The sequence below is a fragment of the Sinocyclocheilus anshuiensis genome, unplaced genomic scaffold, assembly GCF_001515605.1.
Source record: "Sinocyclocheilus anshuiensis isolate Anshui unplaced genomic scaffold, SAMN03320099.WGS_v1.1 scaffold1593, whole genome shotgun sequence".
Lineage (NCBI taxonomy): Eukaryota > Metazoa > Chordata > Actinopteri > Cypriniformes > Cyprinidae > Sinocyclocheilus > Sinocyclocheilus anshuiensis.
This window is the reverse complement of record NW_015536545.1, coordinates 128,790-156,732: the sequence shown is the minus strand read 5'-3', so window position 1 is coordinate 156,732 and position 27,943 is coordinate 128,790. Positions and strand designations below refer to the sequence as shown.

Sequence of the window (27,943 nt, the reverse complement as noted above, 5' to 3'; positions counted from 1 at the left end):
AACACAGCTGAGTTTTGCTTTGATCTTTGTTTGGAACGATTTTCGTTGGTGAAATAGAACAACAGTCAATATTGTGTCTAAAAAGTAAGTAACTTAATGTTAACTAATTGTGTATTGAACTATGTAACATTTGCAATCGTGATAATCAGCAAAACAGCTCGCTTATGCTCCTTAACAATATCATATGTTATAAATAAACTCAACAGTTTGAACATTTACCTCATGTTTCTTGTGAGTTTATGTGTGCCGTTAAGGTTATTTGTTTTGATGTTGAATGTAATAAAATAAGAATCAGTCTCGCGTTTCGATGCTTCCCTTGGGGTTTTTTTTTTTTTTTTCACACCCAAGTTTTAATCAGGCTAACTTGTCCAATCGGGCATGCAAAGATGTCTTTCACTAAAAAATTGTCCCAGACAAGCTTTAATGTCAGTACAACTACAGTGGCAATAGACACACATTTACATGTAACGTTAGTTTCTAATTATAGTAAGTTGTCACGTCAATATGAGACAGTTGAACACATATGAACAAATGAAATTTCATATATTTTGCTGTTCGTCAGTTATTTCGACAGATAGTAGTTACTATGACAATCGTTCGCACTGGGCGTTACGCTAAAAGTTGGGTAAACACTACTTTAAATGCTCTCAATAAGAAAATTAACTGCCAAAATGAGAAAAATGCAGCATTTAGTTTAGCTATGCTATGATAGCAATTTCCAGCTTACTGCACATACCAAGGCCGCTTGTCTAAATGTCTGATAGCAGGCTATTGTAACATGATATCGCTTATACATTAATTTAAATAAATATAAAAGGATATATTTCTTAAGTAAAATTAAGTGAACTTACCAGGAATTGTGAATAAAGCCTCTAATCTTCAATCGTTCTCGAGCTGCTCCAGTCAGCTGGATTTCAGATTTGAATGAAGCGCGCGCAATCCCATAATGCCACACTACAGTAAGTTAGTGTAAAAACCAGGAGCTACAGTGACAACACCTGCTTCTTGTAAAAGAATTACAGTTGACATGGAAATATACTGTTAACAACTGTAAAACCTTATTTGACCCATAATGCATTGCGAATTACAGCTACATCTTGTAAAATGTTTAAACGGTAATATTCTGTAAAATTTTACTGTAGAAACTACAGCAGTTTTTTACAGTGCAGTTATGAGCAGCAGGCTGTGTAATATGTGTGATCCAGTGCTTGAATTGGGCCGGTACGTTCTGTATTTTAGTCTTTCGTGCGTACTGGCACTTCTGACATGTTGCCGGTACTCGGAGTCAAAGCGTCAGTGTGTGGTGAAATAACAGTATATAAATCACACTATCAGGAGGGGTCACCTCTCATCTCGACAAATCGTGTGAATGAATGCAAGCAGAGTCGGTCTACCGCCGGGGTTGTCGCTTTTCCACTGTCTGGCCAGTGCTAGCCAGGGCTAACAAGCCGGGCGGGGCCAATGCTGCTAATTATTTTACATAAAATGAGAAAACATACTTGTTCAGTCACGGCTGCTCCATTTATTTGTAATCACAAAAATGCATAAAACAACTCAGTCCATTTAAGTCCAAAGGCATACACGTATAACACAATAGAAAAACATTGATAAACCCATGTTTGCGTCAACTTCTTTAGAAAGATGGAGAATTCATATAAATTTTCAAAGAAATAATATAATGTGAGGATGTGTGGGCGCTGTCCTGTTTCACTATGCTTATCCTTTCAGCCAAATTGTGTGAGGTGCAAGAGCATGTCAGGAGAAGTAGAATAATAATTAATTACTAATTTGAATCAGTACATTATAACGAAAAAATACCTTAAAAATGAAAAGAAGCAGGTTTTTGCGATCATTAATGTAAACCGATAAACTCCTGGAAAGTCCAAGGATCCATTAAGCGAATTCAGACAGTTGGACAAAACAGCGCTAATGCAGAGAAAAACACGGACAATTTCATCAGAGATTGTGGAGAGAATAGTGACTCGCGTCCAGATGTCAGTAAATTATTCTTTTCATTGTGTATTTGGATTAAAAGCAAGAATGTTTTATAATGGACGCTGGCTGGCTGAGGTGTTATGCAGTGGTAAGAAGTTTAGCGATTCTGAATGTATCCAGTGGAGCTTTAGTGGTCTTTGATGTCTCCCTGTGGTCCTGTTTGGTATCGCAGCTTGACTTGTGATTATTTGTATTGAAAACGTTTGTTTAATTACTGATTGATTGTGGCACTATGCATAGCCTACATTGTGAATTATGAAAATTAAAAAGTAGTTATTTAATATAAAAAAAATTAAAAAATAAGGGGTGGGGGGTGATCTCTTTTATTTTTATCACTATGGCCATTTGACTTATGGCAGTGTCCAGTATTTCCCATATGAATAAAGCCTCTAATCTTCAATCGTTCTCGAGCTGCTCCAGTCGGCTGGATTTCAGATTTGAATGAAGCACCACATCCCATAATGCCACACTACAGTAAGTTAGTGTAAAAACCAGGAGCTACAGTGACAACACCTGCTTCTTGTAAAAGAATTACAGTTGACATGGAAATATACTGTTAACAACTGTAAAACCTTATTTGACCCAGAATGCATTGCGAATTACAGCTACATCTTGTAAAATGTTTAAACGGTAATATTCTGTAAAATTTTACTGTAGAAACTACAGCAGTTTTTTACAGTGCAGTTATGAGCAGCAGGCTGTGTAATATGTGTGATCCAGTGCTTGAATTGGGCCGGTACGTTCTGTATTTTAGTCTTTCGTGCGTACTGGCACTTCTGACATGTTGCCGGTACTCAGAGTCAAAGCGTCAGTGTCTGGTGAAATAACAGTATATAAATCACACTACCAGGAGGGGTCTCATCTCGACAAATCGCGTGAATGAATGCAAGCGGAGTCGGTCTGACTACCGTAGGGGTTGTCGCTTTTCCACTGTCTGGCCAGTGCGAGCCAGGGCTAACAAGCCGGGCGGGGCCAATGCTGCTAATTATTTTACATAAAATGAGAAAACATACTTGTTCAGTCACGGCTGCTCCATTTATTTGTAATCACAAAAATGCATAAAACAACTCAGTCCATTTAAGTCCAAAGGCATACACGTATAACACAATAGAAAAACATTGATAAACCCATGTTTGCGTCAACTTCTTTAGAAAGATGGAGAATTCATATAAATTTTCAAAGAAATAATATAATGTGAGGATGTGTGGGCGCTGTCCTGTTTCACTATGCTTATCCTTTCAGCCAAATTGTGTGAGGTGCAAGAGCATGTCAGGAGAAGTAGAATAATAATTAATTACTAATTTGAATCAGTACATTATAACGAAAAAATACCTTAAAAATGAAAAGAAGCAGGTTTTTGCGATCATTAATGTAAACCGATAAACTCCTGGAAAGTCCAAGGATCCATTAAGCGAATTCAGACAGTTGGACAAAACAGCGCTAATGCAGAGAAAAACACGGACAATTTCATCAGAGATTGTGGAGAGAATAGTGACTCGCGTCCAGATGTCAGTAAATTATTCTTTTCATTGTGTATTTGGATTAAAAGCAAGAATGTTTTATAATGGACGCTGGCTGGCTGAGGTGTTATGCAGTGGTAAGAAGTTTAGCGATTCTGAATGTATCCAGTGGAGCTTTAGTGGTCTTTGATGTCTCCCTGTGGTCCTGTTTGGTATCGCAGCTTGACTTGTGATTATTTGTATTGAAAACGTTTGTTTAATTACTGATTGATTGTGGCACTATGCATAGCCTACATTGTGAATTATGAAAATTAAAAAGTAGTTATTTAATATAAAAAAAATTAAAAAATAAGGGGTGGGGGGTGATCTCTTTTATTTTTATCACTATGGCCATTTGACTTATGGCAGTGTCCAGTATTTCCCATACATTGAGTTATTTGTGGTGGCTCGTCACAATATCAAAACTGACTGCCACAAACTTATTTAGATTTAGATTTTCCAAAAGGCTTATACTTCGTTGAATAAACTGAGCACTGCACGTTTCAAAATTAAAATGCAGCGTGGGTGTTTTTATATTAATGTATCATTGAAAAGAACCGACCGTCTTCAGAAAAGCTTCGATGTCATTTTAATTTTGTCTTTCCAGTAATGCCTGATAAAGTAGCGTTTGTGAGCGCGATTACAGTCGTTACAGGGGAAACCCGCTCCAACAGCGCCTCCTGCTGGCAGAGAATCAGTTTGCATTTGCAAGTCTGTGGGAAACACTGGTGTCGGCAAACATAAACAAAAAGCATGCTTCAGAACTGTTTTGAGAAGGTGCTTAAATTTTGAGCCACTATGAATTAGGTTACTACTACTATTACTATCTTGTACCCTGCAATAATCATTTACTCAAACTCTCTTTTATGAGATGAAGGGAAGAAAAAAAAATCAGCATCATATACCGGCCATCGGCTGCTCTGATTTCTAAATATCAGCATCAGCCAGAGAAAAACTCATATCGGTCGACCTCTAGTAATAAGAGCTCCCAGCTTCTGTGTGAGTGTGTGTTTTTACAGGAAGCCACTGGAATGCAGCCGAATGGCCCACAGCTCTGCTTCAAGACAGCAGCAGCAGCAACAGCACAGAGGCTGTATTCATTTAGCTCGTCTCTTTTGCTCCCCCCGTCTTTCCTACAGTCGTCACATGGATATCTAATGTAAAACAGCCCAAGGGACAGAAACACTTTGCCTCCTATCTTCAGAACCTGTAGGAGACGTGTGCTATTTTCTGTGCTATTTTGTGTCATTCTCCCTGTGGTCCTGTTTGGTATCGCAGCTTGACTTGTGATTATTTGTATTGAAAACGTTTGTTTAATTACTGATTGATTGTGGCACTATGCATAGCCTACATTGTGAATTATGAAAATTAAAAAGTAGTTATTTAATATAAAAAAAATTAAAAAATAAGGGGTGGGGGGTGATCTCTTTTATTTTTATCACTATGGCCATTTGACTTATGGCAGTGTCCAGTATTTCCCATACATTGAGTTATTTGTGGTGGCTCGTCACAATATCAAAACTGACTGCCACAAACTTATTTAGATTTAGATTTTCCAAAAGGCTTATACTTCGTTGAATAAACTGAGCACTGCACGTTTCAAAATTAAAATGCAGCGTGGGTGTTTTTATATTAATGTATCATTGAAAAGAACCGACCGTCTTCAGAAAAGCTTCGATGTCATTTTAATTTTGTCTTTCCAGTAATGCCTGATAAAGTAGCGTTTGTGAGCGCGATTACAGTCGTTACAGGGGAAACCCGCTCCAACAGCGCCTCCTGCTGGCAGAGAATCAGTTTGCATTTGCAAGTCTGTGGGAAACACTGGTGTCGGCAAACATAAACAAAAAGCATGCTTCAGAACTGTTTTGAGAAGGTGCTTAAATTTTGAGCCACTATGAATTAGGTTACTACTACTATTACTATCTTGTACCCTGCAATAATCATTTACTCAAACTCTCTTTTATGAGATGAAGGGAAGAAAAAAAAATCAGCATCATATACCGGCCATCGGCTGCTCTGATTTCTAAATATCAGCATCAGCCAGAGAAAAACTCATATCGGTCGACCTCTAGTAATAAGAGCTCCCAGCTTCTGTGTGAGTGTGTGTTTTTACAGGAAGCCACTGGAATGCAGCCGAATGGCCCACAGCTCTGCTTCAAGACAGCAGCAGCAGCAACAGCACAGAGGCTGTATTCATTTAGCTCGTCTCTTTTGCTCCCCCCGTCTTTCCTACAGTCGTCACATGGATATCTAATGTAAAACAGCCCAAGGGACAGAAACACTTTGCCTCCTATCTTCAGAACCTGTAGGAGACGTGTGCTATTTTCTATGTGCTATTTTGTGTCATTCTTCTATGTAAAAATATTGGAGAATTCTAGAACAGCTGTACATACTATACTGTTCAAAAGTTTGGGGTCAGTAAGAATTTTCATGAAAAGTATTGTTTATTTAGCAAGGATGCATTAAATTGATCAAACGTGATAGTAAAACATTTATCATTTAAAATGTTACTTATTACTTAAAATGTTATTTATTTTTCAGTATCCTGAAAAAAAGTTGTTTGCCAGCACAACTGTTTTCAACATTAATAATAAGAAATGTTTCTTGAGCACCAAATCAGCATTTTACAGTAGTTATAATAATAGATCATTATTTTTAGAATGTCAGAACAACATTTTTTGGTGATTGGTTACAATTAAAGTCAAGTCGATTAAGGCCAGTCAGTTTTCTCAGTGGCCATATTTATAAGCACAAACACGTAAGCTTGGCCGTGCATGTGCATTCTAAATCTAAACAAACTGTAAGGCAGGAACATCGTCATATTGAGTGTTGTGATTTCTTTTATTCATAAATGTAGCAGTGGAGCATCTCAGAATATAGTTTCTTATCACATAATTTCTGTCCTTGTGGTGTGATTCATCAGACAGCAGTTTGTGTCAGCAGTATTCAGTGTCTTTCATTCCAGGGCAGCGCTCAGTATGCCAGATTGGAGTATTAGAGGATTTAGGGGGCATCCTTTCAAACAGCTAGTCAGAGCGTATCTGAATACAGTCGTTATTTTGCAGTAGCGTTTGTTGATGCTAGAGGCACATGCATTACACACTTCACCTTTACGGTCTAGTGTATTTGTTTCTGCATGTCGTTTTGAGGTTTACATTGCTCAGTATGGCCAGCTGCTCTGTGGAGTGCATTACAACTTCCAGGCCTGCTGTTGCAGGGGAATTATCAGCTCATTATGGGCCGGTTTGCCTCAGTGAGTCCTGTATTCTCTTCCCCCGAGCCACCAAACAGACCTGAGTGCTGGCACTGGTCCCAGCCACAAAAACTTTCATTCTTTCTCTTTTCCTGTCACACCCACACACACTTACATGCATCCTATCAACGCCAACACTGTTGTGACCAGGAAGTAAAGTTGACCGGGCTGAGAGGGCCCAGTTCAGGGAATAATTATGAGGACTTCCCCAAGTACAATGGTGTGAAGCCTCTCTCTTTTCCCAAAGTAAGAAAAAAATTTTTGGCAGACTAGTTTGCTTCAAGGCAAGCCAAAATGGCTAACTTTGATTTTCTTTGGTTTGCAGATACAGGCATTGAGATCCAGAAAATAGGAGTTGTCAGCAAACTATAACAATAACATGCTCTATTTATGCAATTTTTTTGGCCTCGTCTTGATTAGTTGTTGGGTTCTTATGCCGGTTTTAGTTCTGCTATCATCGGTTGAAGTCACCCCCTGCTGTCCAGTGCAGGTGGTTGCCCAGTGTCTGCCTGTTCCTGATGTCACATCCTGCCGTGAATGAGTGGGAGCGTGATGTAGTACATCAAGACGGATGGTTGTTGCATAAGACCCTTATGTATGCTAGCTCCTCCTCGCATTCTCCCACCAAGCGTCTTTGCAACTGACAAATGGCAACTTCAGCAAAGCCCCCTGTTCTTCGCCCCATGGTACCACTGCTGTTTATTTGTACATGAATGCATATACAAACATAGGCAGCATATGGTGCTGTTTTCTTGGATATAGTTTATGCTTCTATTCATACAGGATACATTTTTTTAGTTGAAACAGTGAGGCGGATTGCAGTGGTAAGCAATAGAAAGCAGAGGTTGAGAGACTTGAGATTTATCTCTGGAAAAACTAGTAAAATGCATTGCAATATTTAAAGGGGTCCTATTATGCTCTTTTACAATGTCTTGTACTAGAACAGGCTCTCATACTAGGTTGTTCGAAAAACACATTATTTTTCACATATTTTACATTATTACAACACCTCTCTCCACAGTCTGGCATGAACGGCTCAAATAGTTCCTGTATCAAATGAAGGCCCGCCTTCTGAAATACGAAATGTGCTGTGATTGGTTAGCTGGGCCAGTGTGTGTTGTGATTGGCAGCACTCGGCGCCTGGTCGGGAAATGTCATGCCCCTTACCATAGCCGCCTGCGAGCTTCAGTGTAAATATTGCTTCAAAATCAAATCAATTTGAGCGCGATTTAAACCCGGATGATTATAACCACTCTAAGTTCGTCTACCTTGGGGAAACTAGCGTGTCTCTGACATAGTGATAACACTCGTTGCCTTCTCTAGTGCAGCTCAACCAGGTCTCGTCCTGTTCGTCGGTATTTGTGATATCACAAATCCCGGAAAATATGCATTGTAGTCCAAACGAGTCGTTCGTTGTAGTTTTTGAAAATTGATTTCTGTTAAATAAAATATCTCCTTTTGAAGTAGACTTTGAGCTTTGTAACTTTGCAGATCTTTTTTATGCTCAAACAGCAACATTACAGACTAACTAAAGTTGAAAAAGCATAATAGGACCCCTTTAACTCTGCATTGTTACCATAACTAAATGTCTCCTATTGTTATTTTTAAATCTTTTGAGAAATATATAATTAGAAGTTAGCTTAAGAGTGTCTAAAAAAGGCTTTTGTTAATTGAAATTCAGCTGAGATCAAATAAATGTTATTTAAACATAAATGAAATAATTAGAAATGTTGCCTTGGCAACTAACTAAAAGCTTCTAAATAACTGAAATAATACTAAAATTACTAAGTGAAATAAAAATAAAACTCTCTAAAGAAAAATATAAAAACCAAAACTAAGGTAAATTGAAAAATGTTTCAAAGGTTTATTAAATTAAAAAACAAAAGCTTCAAATATAAAAATACAAGCTATTTTTTTAATATAAAAACTATAAGCATATATAAATAATACTAAAACAACACTGGATCAAACTAGGGATGTGCATTTCAAGCAAAAATAGTATTTGAAGATAGCTGGGAATTATTTGATTATTTGATCCCTTCCCCGCATGCATGCACACAGGTATAGGCTACACACCCTTAACAGAGAGAGAGAGGGAGAGAGACCATTCACGCTTTCAATCTGTATGATAACAAACAATTTAAATCATTAGGAGATAGGCTATCTTAACTCAAGCCACATAGTGATTGTAACATGCTGAAATACATTAAAGGGGCCATATGAAGCGATTTCAATTTTTCCTTTCTCTTTGAAGTGTTCACCATGGACGAAGCGGAGTCCAGCCTGGGGTCGTCACATGTGGCAAGCCCGCTGGCCGCTCCTTCGTCGAATCCGCCGGTCGCGCCATTCTCAAGCCCGCCGCCGCTCACTCTAGCCCGCTGGCCGTTCCTCACTCTAGCCTGCCGTGTGTGACGCTGTGTGTCCAGAAGGCCAACAATTCACTAAAAATGTGTTCTGATTGGCATGTCACCATATTCTAATTTGTTTAGATAGTGAATTGATGGGTTTTTGTTAAATGTGAGCCAAAATAATCACAATTAAAAGAACCAAAGACTTAAACTACTTCAGTGTGTGTGCATTGAATTTATTTAATACACGGGTTTCACAATTTGAGTTGAATTACTGAAATTTACTTTTCCACGACATTCTAATTAATTGAGATGCACCTGTATCTCATTATAATCCGTAATTATGTCCCCACTGGATGCAACAAAAGCCTCGTTTATAATGGGTTTTAATGTTTTTGTCTCGTCGCTCCGGCCGGACAGGGCATCACAGTATGGTAGGGGTGTAACATTTCCGTCACACACTTGAGGTATTCGGCCAATCACAACGCACTTTATAGCTGGCCAATCAGAACACACCTCGCTTTTCAGACAGACGCGTTTCAGAAAAGACGGGGCATAGAGGAGAAACAATAATGTACAGTATGTGGAAAATAATGTGTTTTTTGAACTTTAAACCGCATTTCGTTACACCAAATACACAAAATAATGTTCTTTTTAGCAACATCATATGACCCCTTTAATAGCCTATAATAAACATTACCGAATGACGGAACTTGTTAACATAACAGTCCGTCGATTAGCATAAATCAACTGCTCATAAGGCTAGGACATTTCCATTAAAAAAAAAAAGGAACCCGTAAAGGGAATAAATACGAGATGGGAGGAAAAAATATATTTCAATACTTTCTCTCGCAATTATATCGTTGGGTATGCCCGCAGTTTATACTGTTATTAATATGCGGGGCATTGAAATCGCTTTTGAATGCGCACTTGCTTTATTTCACTTTCGAGATTCGCAATCACACGTCCTCTGTTTATACTATGGAGCGGCAGTACTTGCCACACGTTTTACAAGATTAGATTTTTGTCAGTGGTGCTCAGGATCCGCAAATCATTCGCCGATTTGTCAGTCATCAGTCATCTCTCCTTACTCTGTGTATGTGGTAAGTGACCTTTTATGTACTGTATTGTAACGGGCTCCCGCTAGCAAGCGGCTAACCATGTTCCCTAAGTGGCTCCGTAGAACACGTTATTCGTTTTCTGTGCCTTCCCGAATACAGATTCAGCACAGAAAAAAGTCTTGACCAGGGGCACATCAGGTACTCACGAGCAAGACTATGAGTGCTCCAGAGAGGGAACAAAATGTCAAAAACAAAAAGTGGATCCCATTGCAAGAAACAAAAATAATCCACGTCCAGGCATTCACATAGCAGGCAAAATATAAAAAGCCTTTATTGTAAGGGCTACATGTTAAAAAACACCGCACTGCAGATTCAGCACACCTCTAACCCAATCGGGGGTGTTTGCGGTCCGCACCAAACTCTTATTTGACATCGTCCCAAGTTACCGTAACCGCTATATGCCATACAAGTCTACAGTCAGTGTACGCGTGAGACAGTGTTCTTCTGTTGTCTTTGACAGCTTTTAGGTGCGTTATTGGCAACTCCACCCTCAGCTTACATTAACGCGTCACCACTGCATCAGCACAGAAAACATGGGGAAATATAAAAAAATGTTTTAGACAATAATCGCACAACCTATTTGATGTTCTATTATTAAATCAATTAATCGAATATTCGAAAATAGTGACCCATCCCTAGTTCAAACATGTTTAGTACATGTTTATATAGACCGAAAATTGAATAATAGTGCAGATGACATTTTTATAAGACATGAATAGATTAGTTTTAGGTAATTTTATTATTGGGTGAATTATTACACATATACACTCTTGATGATTTGAGATTAGCACAACTAACTTTGTTCAACTTTTAATTGTATATTTCTCACAAGATTTAAAAATAACAATGGTTGTAAAGGATGTTCTTCAGTGTTTCCAAGCACGTTCTGCTGTTTTAGATAGAAATCTGAGTATAGTTGGTGTCGCTGTGTCCTTGGATGTTTGTAGTGCTCAATATTCACTGGGCATAAATTGGTCCAGCATTTGTCTGGACTAATTTGTCTCCAACAAGGGATGGTAAACTCCTTCATGTTGCCTGTGCAGTACTCTGGCACTCTGACTCTTATGGCGCTTTTCCACTGCATGGTACGGCACGGTACGGCTCGGTACGGTTCACTTTTGGGGGGTTTTCCACTGGGTACAGTACCTGGTACTTTTTTTAGTACCACCTCGGTTGGGGTTCCAAGTGAACCGTACCGTTACCAAAATGTGACGTGTAAACTCTGCTGATCACGGATTGGCCGGAGAGAATCGTCACTACCTGCGTCACTGAACTTGCGACACAAACACAACAGAACCGCTAGATTTAAATCAGCACAGCCAGCGAAGGATCTAACGCAACTGTTTTGAACGAGCGCACTTTTTTTTAACAACCAAAACGTTTTGTTGTCTGTTGCAGAAGAACAGACGTTCCTCTCGTTGATGGCAGAGGAGCGGATCCAAGGAGAGCTTGATGGGGCGACGTGGAATTAAATTTTTTTTTTTAGGAGTCGTGGTAGTAGAGGCGGCGCAACTATAACGACATGTGAATAATCCTGCCCACTCTAAAGCGGTACTGAACTGCAGTGGAAACGCAAACCGTGCCGAGCTGAACCGTGCCGTGCCGTACTGAGCCGAGTCGTACCACGTAGTGGAAAAATGCCATTAGGCTGATGAGACACGGGGCAACTTTTTGAGAAACGTTGCCGGGCAACTTTTGTTAATGTTGCCGTCAACTGACAACCAGGTGAGACACAGGGCCCACAACCGATCTAAAGTATCCAAATTTGTTACCCATTCTCAGTGGGAAAGTTTCCAAGAAACATTCCTCAAAAAAAGTTGCCCCGTGTATCATCAGCGTTAGTAAGAGTTACTACAGAAAGACACAAACGAAACCAACCAATAACTGTTTAGGTAGTGAAACTTTGAATTTACTTGTTGAAGGTTTTCATAAAAGGGTCATTTGCAAGCAAGGGAATAATCAATAATGAGGCTTTGATTACATCATTTTATATTTGGCTGGGAAAAGCTGCCTTTGAGTTGGAGTATAATAAGAGTCTGTTCTCTTTGGACTTTGGTGTATTGTGTGTATGGGAGGCGCTGGGATCATTTGTAAACAATGCCTTCCTTGATGCCAAGAGCTAGTGTGCTTTTGTAAGTGTTCATCTCGTTTTCAGTGTTTCTATCCCTCCAGTACTGGAGCCATCCCTTCTTTCCTCCCAGCATGCATGCTTTCCGGTCGTCTTTCTCTCTCCTCTGCATCATTAAAGCATGGGCACACTCTACGCAGATATTTAGCCCTTGGCCACCTGCCCGCCTCCATGTGAGCCTCATTTGGTGTGTTTATCCTGTTTCCCATTCAGCCATTGAAGTGTTGTTTTCCTCTAAACTTGGGACCGGACCTCTGGTATGCAGAGCTTCAACTTCACACACCCACTGTACTTTTAATATTACAAGAAAACTGTATCCTTAAAATCAGCCAGTATGACAGGGAGCTGTGTGTGTGTTTCTGTGTATGCACAGTCCTTGCAGTGCAGCCTATGCTCTGAGGCTGGCTTGCTTTTGTGCATCTATTCAGCTCGCTCTATTGTGAGCGGCAGTGCTAATTGCAGCCTGAATGGTCTCGGCTAAATGTTTTGTGACAGTTTGAAAGCATGAAAGAGAAGAGGCGCACACAAGAAAAGGAATCCCTCTTTTTTGTTTTGTTTTTCTTCCCTCCTAATGGCACAACGGAATGCTCTTGGCTTTAACCTTCAACTCCCATGCAACCCTGTTTCCCCTCCCTCACAAGAGAGTCTCCTCTCCGAATCAGAAATAGAGGTAGATATAAATAAAGCCCGGGTGAGGGAACAGAGATCGGATCCTGCCGAAACCATGTGGGACGAACGGGGCGGTCGCTCGCGTACTGAGCTGCAGCTCCTTGGCAGCATTTCAAATATGAGCCTCAGAAGCCTCGCGAGCAGCAGACATATTGTAACAGGGATGGCCAGCGCTCTGCATGCAGCCTAGCGCTTCTCTCAGGATGGTCGGGCGACATCTCTCTTCAGGTACTTTTCCACTTCTCTGCGACCCCACCCCCTCCAACCTCATAGTACGATCCTCCACGCGCTGATAACAGGCTTTTCCCTTGCTTTGCTCTCTGCTGTACTGCTGCTGTATGATCTGGAAGCATAGCATTCATATAACTGCAAAATAAAACGCAAATCCCTAAAGCTATTGCGTTGCATGTTAGAGATTAATGCAGGGCAGAGGTTTGCTGCGCCATCTGATAAGCTTTCTTCAGCGAGACACTGTAAGATGTTGACGGCAGCTCTAAGCTTTTTTGGCTTCAGTTCAGATTTGATAAAATGGCGTCCTTTACTACGCAGTGACTCTACAGAGGGATAGCTTTTGTGTTGGAAACACACTATCCTCTCTTTCATAGACTCCTTTTTCTTGTCTTTAGTTAAAAGTGCTTTTTTCCGTGGTTGGTGACAGAAAGCCTGGTGTGCACAGGCGCTGCCACTTTGCGCAGATCTGACACAGACTGAGCCGTGCCTGCTCATGTAAATCCACACAAAAACAACAACAGCAGAGTTGAGCAAGTGCCAAGAGGCTGGGCAGCATTGCCAACTAATTAACACAACAGGATCCTGGTATCCATATGTGGGCATTTGCGCTGCTTTCAATGTTATCATCAATGTGTCATATTTAGAATGAACATATTTCTTTGAAAGCAAAGTCTGTGGTTGTAATCTGTCAGTCCAGCAGAGGGAGGTGGTTGTGGTTGGGAGAAGCAAGGCGATGACAGCAGTGAAAAATAATGACTCCGGGCTAGCATATACATGTGAACCAACACATGCTGTTAATGCTGCATTTTTATTATATTATAAATTTTTATTTACGTAAGTTATGACCATAGCTATTGTGCTGATGTAAAGCATAATTTTTCTTAAAGCAAGCCAAGAAAAAATATGTTTTGATCGATCTAGCCAGATCTTACACTAAATGGTCATTTAGATGAATGTTTCAGATAAATTTTTCAAGTGAAATGTAAATCTTCTGAGAACTTTGCATTTGTCTGTATTTGTATAGATTTAATTATTTTCTTAAATATCAAACTTTTTGTAATCTAATTAAAAAAAATTTGCAATATTTCTAATTGCTTTCCACGACATTCTAATTTATTGAGATGCACCTGTACATATAATGTATTTTATCATAGCGTATAAAAGCTAAATTGTGTTGAGTGGTCATATGAGTGAATGAAATTAATATAGGTCACATGCACATTATTTCAATAGTTTCTCTTTCTTTTTCTCTTTCTTTCTGTAGAGCTGCCCCCACAGAGTGGCCTGGCAGCCCAGTATGAGAATATATCCCCCAATCGCAGTGCCACTACAGCCTCTACCAACAGCTGCAGCGGCTGGGATCCACTGATTATTGACAAGCGCGATACGGAGGCGTGGCCTTTCATTTCATGCAAAGAAAGCCACGCCCCTGCAGGATGCCCCTTGGACACTGAAAGTATCAGTGACATCAGCAGCATGAGCATGGCCACAGGAGCTGGCCAGCAAGGCCATTTCTCCGCCAATCACCCCAGCAAAGCCAATGCCAGCCACTCAGGAGGTCTACTCTCTAGTCAGGGTGGGGCCAGCAGAGGCTGGGGCTCTGGCCCGTCTCCTGCCAGTGGAGGAGAAGGGGAAAATGAAGTCTCCAGCACATCAGTGGGAGCCAGGTGTTGGGGCTCCTCTAACTTTAACTTGAACTTAAACCCCAACGCTAACCCCTCTGCCTGGCCAGTTCTGGGACATGAAGGGACTGGCATGGGTGGCGGCAGCTCTGGAGGAAGCAACCCTCCTCCTCCGAATCTCTGTAGCCCAACGGGCACTCTGCCCAGTCAGGGCCCTAGCAGCAGTGGCAGTATAGGTGGTGCCAATGGAAATTCTGCAGGTAATGGTGGCAGTGGCAATGGCAGCACCTCATGGGGTAGCATTGTGCCCAGTGACTCCTCAGAGCCACACTCCACCCCATCCACGAATGTGTCTTTCAGCTCCGAACCTCAGAACCTTAACACTGATGGACCAAATCACACTAAGCAAGAGCCCAGAAGCCCTGGCCACAGCCTGCCTAACTGGGGGGTTGGACCTGCAGGCATGGGCTCGTTTGTTCAAAATCCAGGAGGAGCCTCACAGGTCAACGGGGATGAAGAACCTGTTTTGGGTAATGGAGATGCCAAGTCTGGTGGTGGCTCAAAAGACTCTGGTTGGGACTCAGGGAGCAGCTGGGGACAAGGAGGGGCCTCAGGCACTTCTGGATGGGGACAAACTGCCTCAACTGGAGACTGGGGTAAGCATTCCAACCGTGAGGCCAAAGGATGGGATTCCTCAGGCTCTCCCACCCAAGAGCAGCAGCTCAACTCTTGGGTCCGTGGGGCCAATGCCCCAGCCAGTGAGGGAAGCAGTGACAGCATGGAATGTCATCCTCGCAGGAGGGTCTGCTCATCAAGAGATGAGGCTTCCCCTATTCTGCCTACCCAGGATATGGACCCTCGGGTTCTATGTAACACAGGCTGGGGACAAACACCAGTGCGTCAACACACCTCTTGGGAGACCGAAGAAGCTGCACGCGCCAACTGTAAGAATGACGTTGGAACTGAAGCCTGGGGCTCGTCCTCAAATGCAGCCAATGTAGGACCAACACCAACTTCTAACAGTGCCAACCCAAACTCTGGCACTACATCCAGACCTGACTCTGGGGGCAAGAATGAGGGCCCCTGCCCCAGTACTGGAGCTGCACCTGGATGGGGCACAACCATGCCATCACCACAAGCTAGCTCTGGTTGGGCAGATCCAACCAGCAACAAGAAACCTTCCAGTGGTCCAGGAAGTTGGGGCAGTACCCCAGCTGGAGGTCCAGATGGCAACCTGCAGAAAAGTGGTCAGACTTGGGGATCAGAGGAGAAGTCTCCTACATGGGAAGACAGTCACGCTAAAGCCAAACCACAGGGCTGGACTGAGGTGCCCAAAACTTCTCACGGATGGGGCAATGGACCTGGTGGAGAAAGCGGGTCTGGAGGAGAATGGGGTGAACCAGGAGATGGAAAGAAAAATGGTCCCTCCAGCTCTACCTGGGAGGGAGAGGGTACCGGCTGGAACGAGAGCTCCAGAAGATGGGGAAAGCCTGCTCCGGGAGTAGGAGGAAACTGGGGAGATGCACAAAACTCCAGTGTGCCATCACAAGGATGGAATAACAAGCCCCAGGAGGGCACCAATGGCAATAGTGGCAGTGGAAGCATGGGTTCTTGGGGAGGTCCTAACTCTGTAAAGCAGAGTGGCTCTGGATGGGTAGGAGGAAATGGTGGAGGTGTTAAACCTGACCACACTGGAGAGCCCACTGGATGGGAGGAGCCCTCTCCACACTCCATCCGACGTAAGATGGAGATTGATGATGGTACCTCAGCTTGGGGTGACCCAAGCAGTTGCAACAAGACAGTCAATCTCTGGGACAGGAATAACCCTGGGAAGCAAGGCAAACCAGGACCTGGCAATGCCAACAATGTACCCAACAACCATCACCATCATCCCCACCATAACCAGCCTCCCATGCAGACCCACAGCCATGGAGGGCCAATTTCAAACAATAATCACATTTCCCCTGATAATGCTGGCCCACATCAAACAGGGCCACCTCACAATAGAACAACCCCTATGAATCCAGGTAAGAAACAAGACTTTTTACTTTAACATACACTGTCAATGACCTTTACCTGGTTAAAATGTATCACTCTACTTTTGTTTGATAATTTTGGCATACAAGTGAAGAAAAAAAAAGAGAACACGCTAGCAGAACAAATAGAAATGTTAGAATAGTATTTACATTTCGTCTGCGAGTGTAGTTCAACATAGCGTTTGAGCCAGGAGGAAGTGTGTAATTAGAGTTGGGTCGCCATCTGTGGGGAGTATCACTAGGCCTCAGCAGGGCGTGTTAGAACGAGCCGTTTTAGGGGGGTGTGGCAGAGTCTTAACTTTGATAAAGAATATCTCTTTGGTTTTGAGTCTTTAGTCTTTGCAACTTCAGGGATCTTATCTATTCACGAACAGCTTGTAACACTCCAAAGAGAAAGGAAAACTTGAAATCGCATCATATGACCCCTTTAACATGGCATCCTCAGATCTCCCTTGTGCCAACAACTAAACAGACATTTAATATTACTGCTACAAAGTGACTTTTGTTTTTGCAAATAGTTTTAAATTAAATAAAAGTCTCAAAATTAATAAATTGTGAAATTCATCTTAATATTTTAATTCAACTTTGTACTCCAATTGTTATGCTAATAAAATTATTTGTGGATGGGAAAAATGCAAAATAGAAAATAAACTTTTAGACCAGACTGTATACACTACATGTTGCCAGCCTCAAGGGCATTTAGTATATGGCTTATGAAGCAGTGAAAACTAAAGGTGCACTTGTCCTGAGTTTTGCTGTATTTCTTTGCAGGATGGGGCGAGATGACAAATGTCCATTCAAAACCTGAGCCCTCATGGGTAGAGGCAGCCGCCCCTGCAGCAAGTGTGGACAATGGCACTTCAGCATGGGGTAAACCCCCAGGTGGCTGGGGTGATAATGGCCCTGAGGTCTATGGTCGAGGCAACGGACCTCCTGGATCTTCCCCCTGCAAACCTGGTTAGTTTTATGAATGTACATATATTTATTAAAGTAAAAATATTATTAGTTGCATGATTTTGTGATTTAAAAAAAAATCACATGCAGTTATTCGTTGCAGTAGAATTATGTTGGAAATCGACGGTCTGGTGGTATATCAGAGCTTTGAAATGTGTAACAGCAGGACCCCCTGTTGTTGTAAATAATGCACTACAGGATTATACATGTTTTGGTATCTCAGTAAGGACTAATTAGTTATTTCTATTGTTTGTAAACATAACCAATCGCAAATGTTTATATGTGCTTCTACTATGGACACTTTCAATAATGTATGTTTTTGTTCCTACAGCCCCCAAATCTATGCAAGATGGCTGGGGTGGTGGAGAGGACATGGGCCTGTCTGCAGGGCAGTGGGAGCAGGATGAGGGTGACATGTGGAACAGCACTGCATCTCAAGAGAGCAACTCCTCCTGCAGCTCCTGGGGCAACCCACCCAAAAAGGGCCCATCAAAGGTAAAAAAAAAAAAAACCTACTTAAGTTTATTGTAGGTGTCATGCTTCAGCTCATCTGTCTGTGTTTTTCTTTAAAGGGAAAAGTCCCAAACAAACAGGATGATACTTGGATAATGAATCGTCTCATCAAGCAGCTGACTGACATGGGCTTCCCTGTGAGTACTGCTTATCTTTCATAAAAGAGCATTTCTCCCTCTGTATATTTGACGGTTGTCCCTGGGGTTAGTTTTACGATACTGACTGCCTAATTGTACATTATACATTATCCAATTGCTCAAATTATTTAGATTATTAAAATCAGTCTTTGTAATAAGGATTAATACAAATGGTGTTTACTGTGTTTTTGTTTGCCTCTGCAGAGAGACCCTGCAGAAGAGGCTCTCAAGAGCAACAACATGAACTTGGATCAGGCCATGAGTAGGTGTTATACCTGCAAAATCTTCAGTTCCTTCAGAGCTTCTATGCTAGAATATTATATTCAAATATTATTTGTGTGGTAGGCGCGCTGTTGGAGAAGAAGACCGAACTAGATAAACGGGGGATGGGAATCTCTGACTACAACAACGGCCTAGTCAATAAACCAATGGGCTGCAGGCCTTCAGTCATCTCCAAAGAATCCTCCTCAGATCGTCCCCCCTTCTTGGACAAGGTATGTGCTTCTCACAATTACAAGTCAGTACATTTTAGTTATTGCATCTAGAAGACTTCACATTGTGCTGGATTTTGTTTGTCTCGTTTATTTATTCACTTATTTTTTTATCTGCTCCTTAGGATGCTGGGCTAGCAGATGATGCCCAAACCTCACCGTTTATGCCTTCTCCGAGCCTGAAGCTCCCATTGGGTAGTGCTGCACTCCCTGGCCAGAGCCTTGGAGTTGCGATGCAAAACTTGAACAACAGACAGGTGGGTCTATGAGGATCTATGTGTATTTTGTATTTCAGCATTGTGTTAATCATCGACCACCTGGCTGTCAAGATACTGATATCTTGACTGTTAAACTGGCAGAATGAGGGGATGACAGATTTGATCATATCCTCAAAGTCCAATTCTGAAAGAGTTATTTTGTGTGTGTTTGTGTAGATGCAGAGTGGAGTGTTTGGTAGTAGCGGAGCAGCACAAGCCCGGGCCCTGCAGCAGCAGCCTCCTCCCCAGCCGTCAGTGCCACCTCTCAACTCGTCCCAGCCTAGTCTACGCGCTCAAGTGCCTCAGTTTTTCAGCCCTCAGGTGTGCAAGCAGACGCATGTGGTTTAGCACCTTATTGTGACACTGACTTCATTTGGTGACACATAGTTTTTCACCACTTGAGTATATGGGGAGTGATGAAATCTGACCATTTTGTTTACTGACAGGTTCAAGCACAGCTTTTACAGTTTGCAGCAAAAAACATTGGTCTCAACCCTGCACTTTTAACCTCACCAATAAACCCTCAGCATATGACCCTGTTGAACCAACTTTATCAGCTGCAACTGGTAAGTGCCAGTCTTTCGACATCTTATTGATCTGTATTTAAAGAATGTTTTTTATTTGTCAGAAAGCTTAAATTTCACTCCTAATTTTTCTTTGTAATGACAACTTGTCACTTTGATCTTGCAGGCGTACCAGCGTTTACAGATTCAGCAGCAGATGTTGCAGGCACAGCGCAGTGTTTCTGGCCCCATCCGACAGCAAGAGCAGCAAGTGAGCAGTTCCTTCCCACAGCTTAGGGTCACCCTGATGCCATTCAAATCTCACAATTCTCAATACTGATTTGTTTGTGTTTGCTTTTAAGTTCTAATATCACACTTCTATAAAGTGTGCTGTGTTCACAAGTATGTTTTCTTACAGGTTGCACGTACAATCAATAACATGCAGCAACAGATCCAGCAGCACCAGCGGCAGCTGGCTCAGGCTCTGCTGATGAAACAACAACAGCAGCAGCCACCCGCCTCACACCCGGGCCTGCATCCCAGCGCAGGCAAATCAGCTCTGGACACATTTCCAGCCCATCCCCAGGCCTCCAGCCTCTCTGTTTCCGACCTTCAGACCAAAGAGCCGCAGTCTTCTCCAAACTCCTTCTCACCCTACCCTATTTGTGAGTTACCAGCACCGTCTATTATTGCATTCATTCTGACTAGTGAAGATCGAAATATTCTTCTATACATTGTTCCCACAGTCCTAGTAATCCTGGAATTGCCACAGAATTTTTAAAGTCTTGAAAAACGTCATGCACATACCTATAGTGATTATATTTTTTCAAGTTGGCTCTAAAATGTATCATCAGCTAGATACTGATATAGATGAATTGGTTTGTGAGCAAATCTTTTTTATTTTTTATTTTATTTCTTTCCCCAACAAGTCTGTCAAACCAGTTCACAAATCAAACCAAATGATTTATTGGAAAATAGGTCTGAATCATAATGATTTTTAAAAACCCTCATTCACTAACAAATAATTCAAAAAGTCAAGTTATTTTCTCAACCCCACTGATTCTTGCATATGTGCTTCTCTGTAGCTGGATTGAACCCTAACATGAATGTAAACTGCATGGAGGTGGGTGGCCTGTCCATTAAGGACTCTCCTCAGCCTCAGTCACGCCTGTCACAGTGGACACACCCAAACTCCATGGAGAACCTCTCTGGCAACTCCTCTCCAATGGAGGCCAACTTCAGCAAGCATGGTACACCTCACTTTTATAGTCATCAGTGAACATATTGTGAACATGTGGCATAGTAGTTAATATCAGGCCTGATACTGATGATTTTCCATATCACCAATATTATACAGGTGCCATCTCTACAGGCCCTAGTCTGGGTCCCCCAAGTAAGCCCCCGCTGGATGACTCCTACAGTCCCTACAATCTGATTCCCAGCTCCGAGTCTCCTGCCAGCCCCCTGGCACCTCATGATAGCTGGGGTCAGGGAAAGAACACCAATGACAAGATCTCCAATGGGACCAGTGTCAACTGGCCTCCAGGTGACTAACTGGCAACTCTAAAATCTCTTTGGACTAGTAGGCTTATGAAAGCTTTAAGCGGATTTAAAATTGTTTGGACATTTTTACACTTCTAAACCAACTGAATGGCATTGTACTAGATTAAAAGAACATCAAACCAAGTAGCATCTGCAAAAAAATAAATATTTTTCAAAATGAGGTGTAGAGGTGTACCACATTAAATATGGACGTAATCCAATGTTTGACAAAATAATATATTCTTTTTTGAATGTAATAATGTGAAAATAATCCAATATTTTATGTTTTTCTGTTATTTTATATATTTCTTTTTAATACATACCTTTGATTGGTTCAGGGTTTCCAAAACTGTGGTTTTGCAGCATTCAAAAACATTTTCAAATAATAAAAACATCAAAATTAAAATGAATTGTTAAAATTTTAATATAAAAACAATCAAAAAGAAAAAAGTTTAAATGCTTTATTAGTTTACCTGCATGTCATGTGATCATTAGCCGACATCAGAGAACTGTGAACATACAAATATGTTGTTAAATTATTAAAATATTAACTTGAAATCTCAATGGGGCTTCAAGTAAATATTTTAGGTCAAACCGTTTCAGCTGATGGAAAAGTTTTGGAGTCCCTAGATTGAATAAATGTTATATAGCGCAAAGAAAATCTCACATTTTTAATGTGTGTGTTAGACAATGTCTCAAAATTATCTGATTTGTATGAAATCTCCCAGAGTTTTGTCCAGGAGTGCCCTGGAAAGGACTGCAGAATATTGACCCTGAGACTGACCCCAATATGACCCCAGGGAGCGTTCCCAGTGGGCCCACCATCAATACCAACATTCAGGATGTGAACCGCTACCTGCTGAGAGACAGGAGTGGAGGTAAGAGGACAAATCTCTTTTTCCCCTCAAAGAAATTATCTGTCAGATGACACTGGAAGCACAAAGCCTGAATAAATCCCATAACACCATGCCTAGTTAAATATTTTTATATATTCTGAATAAAAGGTATTGCGTATTGCAGTACTGTTTTTATTTAGAATGTCTTAATGTTTTTCACATAATACAACCACTAAGAATGCCGTAGGTTTTTTTCTTTCGTTTTCTTTCTATTTTCTACGTACGTTATTTTTCTGATTTCCACTTTGAATTCTTGCCTGCTTTGTTCGGGACACATCGTAGGTTCCACCCCAACTTCCTCACAGGGTGAGGCTCTGCCTCCTTCCAGCGATTGGCCAGTCACTAGCTCTTTCAGTCTGTCCTCCCCCGAGGCAGACAGCATAGGTACAACTCCCAGAAACCCCTTCCTGCCCTCAGTCCTGCTCATCACACTCTTTTCTTACTACTTACTGTTCAACCTAGCATGGGGCCCCAAACGGTGGTCGCATTACTGTATATCTAGTGCATCCAACTCAAAGGCCCTGTTTACACCTGGTATTAACATGCATTTTCGTCGATCCGATCACAAGTGGACAAAGGGAGACCTCTGGATGTGGTCGAAAGTGGACAAGCTCAAAACGTTTTACACACCGTTTACACCTGTACTTAGCGCTGTCCACTTGTGATCGGATCGACGAAAACGCATGTTAATACCAGGTGTAAACCGGGCAAATTGTGGCCCTGTCCCCCGTAGAGAGCTCTGTCCCGCCTACATTCATCTGTACATCCCCTCAGTGGTGTTAGTCACACACCGGCCCTTTGTGTGGCATGGTCACCGGCTATCTGTGATTTTCGTGAGGTGGAAGTGGTGAGAAGGCACTCTTTTATTTGTGAGACATAAACTCTTTCAGTGTAACACATGGCCCTGGGCCCTCTCTTTCCTGTTTGCGGTGGCACCTCAGTGACTGTGACTGCTGTGAGAACACCTTTCACCACTTGTTTGTCTAATTCTGGGGTGCACAGAATTAGAAACAAGAGATAAGATGTCAGTTGGCATACTCTTAGTTTCCTCCTCTGCCCTTTTTCACACATTTACCTCTCTGATCTACAGGAAAGCTGTCTGACATGAAGTCCACTTGGTCTCCGGGGCCCATCTCGCACACCCAGGCTTCTCTCTCTCACGAGCTTTGGAAAGTCCCACAAGGACCCCGAAACTCAACGGCTCCCGCACGGCCGCCTCCAGGCCTGACCAACACCAAGCCCTCGTCCACGTGGGGCGGAAACACCCTGGGCCTGGTGGCTGGCTGGAGCAGCTCCTACTCTTCAGGTGTGTGTGTGTGTGTTTGTAAATGGTGCAGTTTAATCCCAGGCGGATATGTGTTTGTGCTGCTGTTCTTAGGCAAAGGTGTGGGTGTTTCGAAACGGCAGTTGAATTGTCAGTTGACTCTTTTATGTGGGTGTAAACGCTAGTCAAAATGTGGAGGTCAGGTGAGGTGAGGATTGGAACGGTTGAAGCATTCGCGAGCATGGGCTCTGGCGGCGTAGCGAGCGTGCTGTTTTGTGGTCTCGCATGTCGCATGTTAATCAACATTCCCACGCTGTTGCTTGATAACACTTTCATAACATTTAACTGTAGCGCAGTTGTTTACCAGACGTTTTTTTATTTGGATAAAAATGTGATGTTGAAATATATAAAAATTTACGTTTGTTTTTTAAATACAGTCATAGTGAAGGATGAACATCGTTCATCTAAAAACGGATGAACCAGAAGTAAAATTCTGGTCAATACTGATAAGCTGTTCAGGTTTAGGTTGATATTGAACGTAATGCTATTTTGTCTAAATAAATAGAGATACAATTTTAATTAAAAAAATGTTTAAAGAGGTGACCTTCCACATAAGAAATGTTTTTGAGTCTCTTATGCGCATTAAGACTGCATTTTTGAATCAAAAATACAGTAAAGACAGTAGTATTGTGAAATGTTATTACAGTTTAAAATAACTTTTTTATTTCAATATCCTGTGATGGCAAAGTTGAATTTTCAGCAGCCATTACTCCAGTCTCCAGTGTCACATAATTTGGTGAATAGTTCAAAAGAAATCTTTTGTAACATTACAAATGTCTTTACTGTCACTTTTAATCAATATCATGCAATCTTGCTGAATAAAAGGGTTACACTTAATTTTTAAGGTATCCTTGTTACAGTGTAACTATACATTTAAGTACTGAGTAATATTAATTAACTAAATTAACTTACTATATGGTTAGGATTGGGGTTTGGCTTAGGCAAGTGCATGTAATTATGCATAATTCATTGTTATTATTTATTGTTATTATAATAGTAAGTACATGTAATGTGTAACAAGGACACCTTAAAATAAAATGTTACCAATTAAACTATTAATTTCTTTTTTTTTTCTAAGTGTACTTTAATGCTTATACTAAATTGTAATCTTTTGCAACATTACAAATGTCTTTACTGTCACTTTTAATCAATTTCATGCGGTCGTGCTGAACAAAAGTATGAAATTGTTTTTTTTTTAAGAATAGTGTACATGATACTTTAATGCTTAGACTATGTTGTAATGGTTGTTATAGTGGACTGTGTTATAAAAGTTTATCAAAGCATTAAAGAATTCTTTCTCTCTCTAAGTAGGTACCACATGGAGTACAGACAGCTCCAGCAGGAGCACTAGCTGGTTGGTTCTGAGAAACCTCACACCACAGGTATCCTTGTGCTACTGTTATGTTCATTGACTTGATTTCTTGGTTAATCATGTGTAGTGTTATGCGACCCTCTTTGTTTTCTGTGACATTTAGATTGATGGTTCTACACTGCGGACACTGTGCATGCAACACGGCCCGCTCATCACATTCCATCTCAACCTGACGCAGGGCAACGCCGTGGTGCGCTACAGTTCTAAAGAGGAGGCTGCCAAAGCCCAAAAGTCCCTACACATGTACGTAAATGTTTCACTGATATCTTCTTTTTAAAGAACCAACCTCAGCTATATCATCACAGTCATCCGTTCTCTGTCTCTGAATACCTGCTTTCCAGGTGTGTTCTGGGAAACACCACTATACTGGCAGAGTTTGCTGGAGAAGAGGAGGTGAACCGCTTCTTTGCACAGGGTCAGTCCCTCACGCCCACTACCAGCTGGCAGGCCAACCCCGGCACCAATCACACACGGCTGGGGGGCGGAGGGACGGCGGCCACACACCCCATCTGCCACTGGAACAGCAGCAGTCTGGGAGGAGGAGGAGGAGCAGGCAGGATGGGGTCTGGCGGGAAGGCGAGCAACGAGCTGCTGTGGGGGGGTGTACCGCAGTACTCCAGCCTGTGGGGGCCGCCCAGCACCGAAGACGGCCGAGTGGTGTGCAGCCCCACCCCAATCAATACGCTGCTTCCTGGAGACCTGCTGAGTGGAGAGTCCATGTGAGAGTGCCAAGCGCTCGAACCCCCGAACCGCAGCGAAATATGAAACTTAACGAGCAAAAACCAAGCAAATCAGTTGGCGATAATCAACGTCAGTGGAACTGTGAAAAGCCAAGAGACAGGAGGTTGAGGCCACACTTGCATAGAGGCTGCTGGCCTTCTTCCTCTACTTTTTTGTTTTGTTTTGCGTCTCTTCGTCTGTGTTATTTTGATCATTAGGCTTGGGTTACAGTATTCTATAGACTTCTTATGAAGAACCGTGACTAAAAGAGAAGTGAACCTTTACCGAGACTTTTCTCTAATAACTGAAACCAGTGTGAAAGTGTATTTTACTACAAACCGACAAGACAAGCTGCCATTTTTTAAAATTCCTCTGGCACGAGCACATCCTGTCAGCCCAATCACAGCATATCGTCCTCTTCCCCCCGAAGAAACGTGCGTCATTCCAAACCGACTTCCCCTACTCCCTGTCTTTTAGACTGGATCCATGGCTTTTTTCAGTTGTCCTTTGGATCGTTTAGATTAATTAACAGCACTAAACTTTAGCCTTAACTGCTGATCAGTCCCACTCCATTTGTACTTTGAAGAAACTCATCTTGAGAATTGCACATTTTCTCATTTCTGAGCCAGGACTGTCATGGTTTCGATCTCAGCCGCAGCGTACGCGCATTCGTCCTTCCTGTTTCCTTCGGTTGCCACCTGTCTTCGTAACTCTCGAAAGCACGGACAGGTATCTGATCCCTCTGCACATTTGAAGCATTTATTCTTAAGCTGAGAGGACACGTGGACAGCTGAGGAATATATTAACCACTGCTCACGAAAAACTGTACAGGAAACACTTTTTCAGATGGACTACTTTTTCTAAACGACCTTGGTCTCTCTTTCAAAAAAAAAAACAAAACATAAGCCCACATTGTTGTTCGTCTGAAGTGCAATATATGCCACAGATTCTTCTGTTCATCTTTACGCAGTGCTTTTTTGCTGGTGAAACGGCAGGAGCTCGCCTGGGGATGGGGGGGGAATCAAAGACTCGTCTCCTGCCATGTCCACCAAGCGTGGGACTGAACAGAAGAGGACTCTCTCAGTGTGTAAGCCCATGGTGATGAAACATTCACAAGCACTTCCTCTACACACTCAAGGACACATGTGACTGCAGGTGCAACAGGGGCTTCAAACCAAATAAGAGGTGTTTCTTGTAACCCAGTAGACAAAGTGCATTTTTTTCCATTGTTATATTTGGTACAAAAGTATGGAACAAAGAAGGCGTGGTTTCTTCATAGCACTTAGCAAGAGCGTCAAGCTCCGACTTCAATGCCAACAAATTACACATGGACATGTGAAACTGACAAAAAGCAACGATGAAAAGCAATCTACCGAACTTCTCCTCCATACTCTAAACAGATTTTGCCGTTTCTGTTCTTCTTCGTCTTCGTCTTTCCACAGTCTTTTGACTTTGAAGTCAGACATTTCGAAAATAGTAGCAAATTGAAGGGATGTCTGATATGAAAAAAAAACACCACAACAAGACTGAAGCTTTCCCGTGTTTTTTTTTTGTTTGTTTTTTCTTTAAGATGATATTTTTCAAAGTAAATATCACTGTTACAGTACTCCAAAATCATTAGCCTTTTGTCTGGAGATGCTAGACGTGTTGTAATGTTTCTAATTGATTCTGCGGGGCCCCTTGCCCTGGCGGCCCCGCCTACCTGTATGATAAGTGTGGCCATTGAGTGCCTATCTGCTGTGGCGCCTCAGGTGCCCACACTCTGACTTTTGACCCGCTGTGCCAGGCCGGCGCACCAGATGCCAGAACGGACCCGTCTGGGGCCGGAGCAGTGGCTCCTTCAGACCTGGCCAATCAGTACGTACTACTACTGCGCCAGCACTCGACCTCGTCTCAACTTCACTCTTTCTCCCTCTCATGCAAAGATCACTTTAGCTGGAAGTGGACAGGTTCGTTTTTATGTACCTTTTACGATCGATTGGGTTTTTCCCTTCTGGAATTGCCAGTGTTGTTTTTTTTGGTCAACATTGCTGTTGTTATCGTCGTTGCTGTTGTTAATGTTATATCGTTATTTTGTGCTTTTTCGTTTGATGTGTGTGGTCTCTATGGTAGCTGCTCTTACCAGCCCCTCTTGCTGCGCATATGCAGAAACACTCTGATTAAGAGGCACACCTCAGCGTAAACGGCGGCGCCGATTGATCCAGAATCACTCGTAGTGACGGAAATGGGTTGTTTTGAGGACGGAGTGCACGTAGTGGCGAAACGAAGAGTAGGTCGATGGTGCTCAGTTTGTGTTCTGCCTCTCCTCTGCACGTTCCTCCGCTCCAGTGTC

At 42.1% G+C, this 27,943-nt stretch overlaps 1 protein-coding gene across 5 annotated transcripts in view; it reads left to right on the top strand.

Annotated features, from left to right (window-relative positions):
- Positions 1-26,506, top strand: part of tnrc6c1 (trinucleotide repeat containing adaptor 6C1) — a 72,625-nt gene extending 46,119 nt beyond the window's left edge. Inside the window, exons 1-20 of one of the 5 annotated variants that reach the window (XM_016499757.1) lie at positions 12,953-13,241; positions 14,509-16,893; positions 17,674-17,859; positions 18,188-18,351; positions 18,429-18,506; positions 18,711-18,768; positions 18,852-19,000; positions 19,123-19,254; positions 19,432-19,575; positions 19,701-19,820; positions 19,945-20,028; positions 20,176-20,422; positions 20,843-21,007; positions 21,115-21,303; positions 22,028-22,177; positions 22,478-22,579; positions 23,286-23,501; positions 24,828-24,901; positions 24,995-25,134; positions 25,233-26,506. In XM_016499757.1, coding sequence (XP_016355243.1) covers positions 13,193-13,241; positions 14,509-16,893; positions 17,674-17,859; positions 18,188-18,351; positions 18,429-18,506; positions 18,711-18,768; positions 18,852-19,000; positions 19,123-19,254; positions 19,432-19,575; positions 19,701-19,820; positions 19,945-20,028; positions 20,176-20,422; positions 20,843-21,007; positions 21,115-21,303; positions 22,028-22,177; positions 22,478-22,579; positions 23,286-23,501; positions 24,828-24,901; positions 24,995-25,134; positions 25,233-25,614 — 5,214 coding nt within the window. In that variant the 5' untranslated portion in view covers positions 12,953-13,192 and the 3' untranslated portion in view covers positions 25,615-26,506. Of the gene's footprint in view, positions 1-12,952; positions 13,242-14,508; positions 16,894-17,673; positions 17,860-18,187; positions 18,352-18,428; positions 18,507-18,710; positions 18,769-18,851; positions 19,001-19,122; positions 19,255-19,431; positions 19,576-19,700; positions 19,821-19,944; positions 20,029-20,175; positions 20,423-20,842; positions 21,008-21,114; positions 21,304-22,027; positions 22,178-22,477; positions 22,580-23,285; positions 23,502-24,827; positions 24,902-24,994; positions 25,135-25,232 lie in introns of those variants that run through there. The other 4 variants (XM_016499747.1, XM_016499739.1, XM_016499770.1 and 1 more) reach the window with 4 other exon arrangements.
- The last annotated feature ends 1,437 nt before the right edge of the window (positions 26,507-27,943 follow it).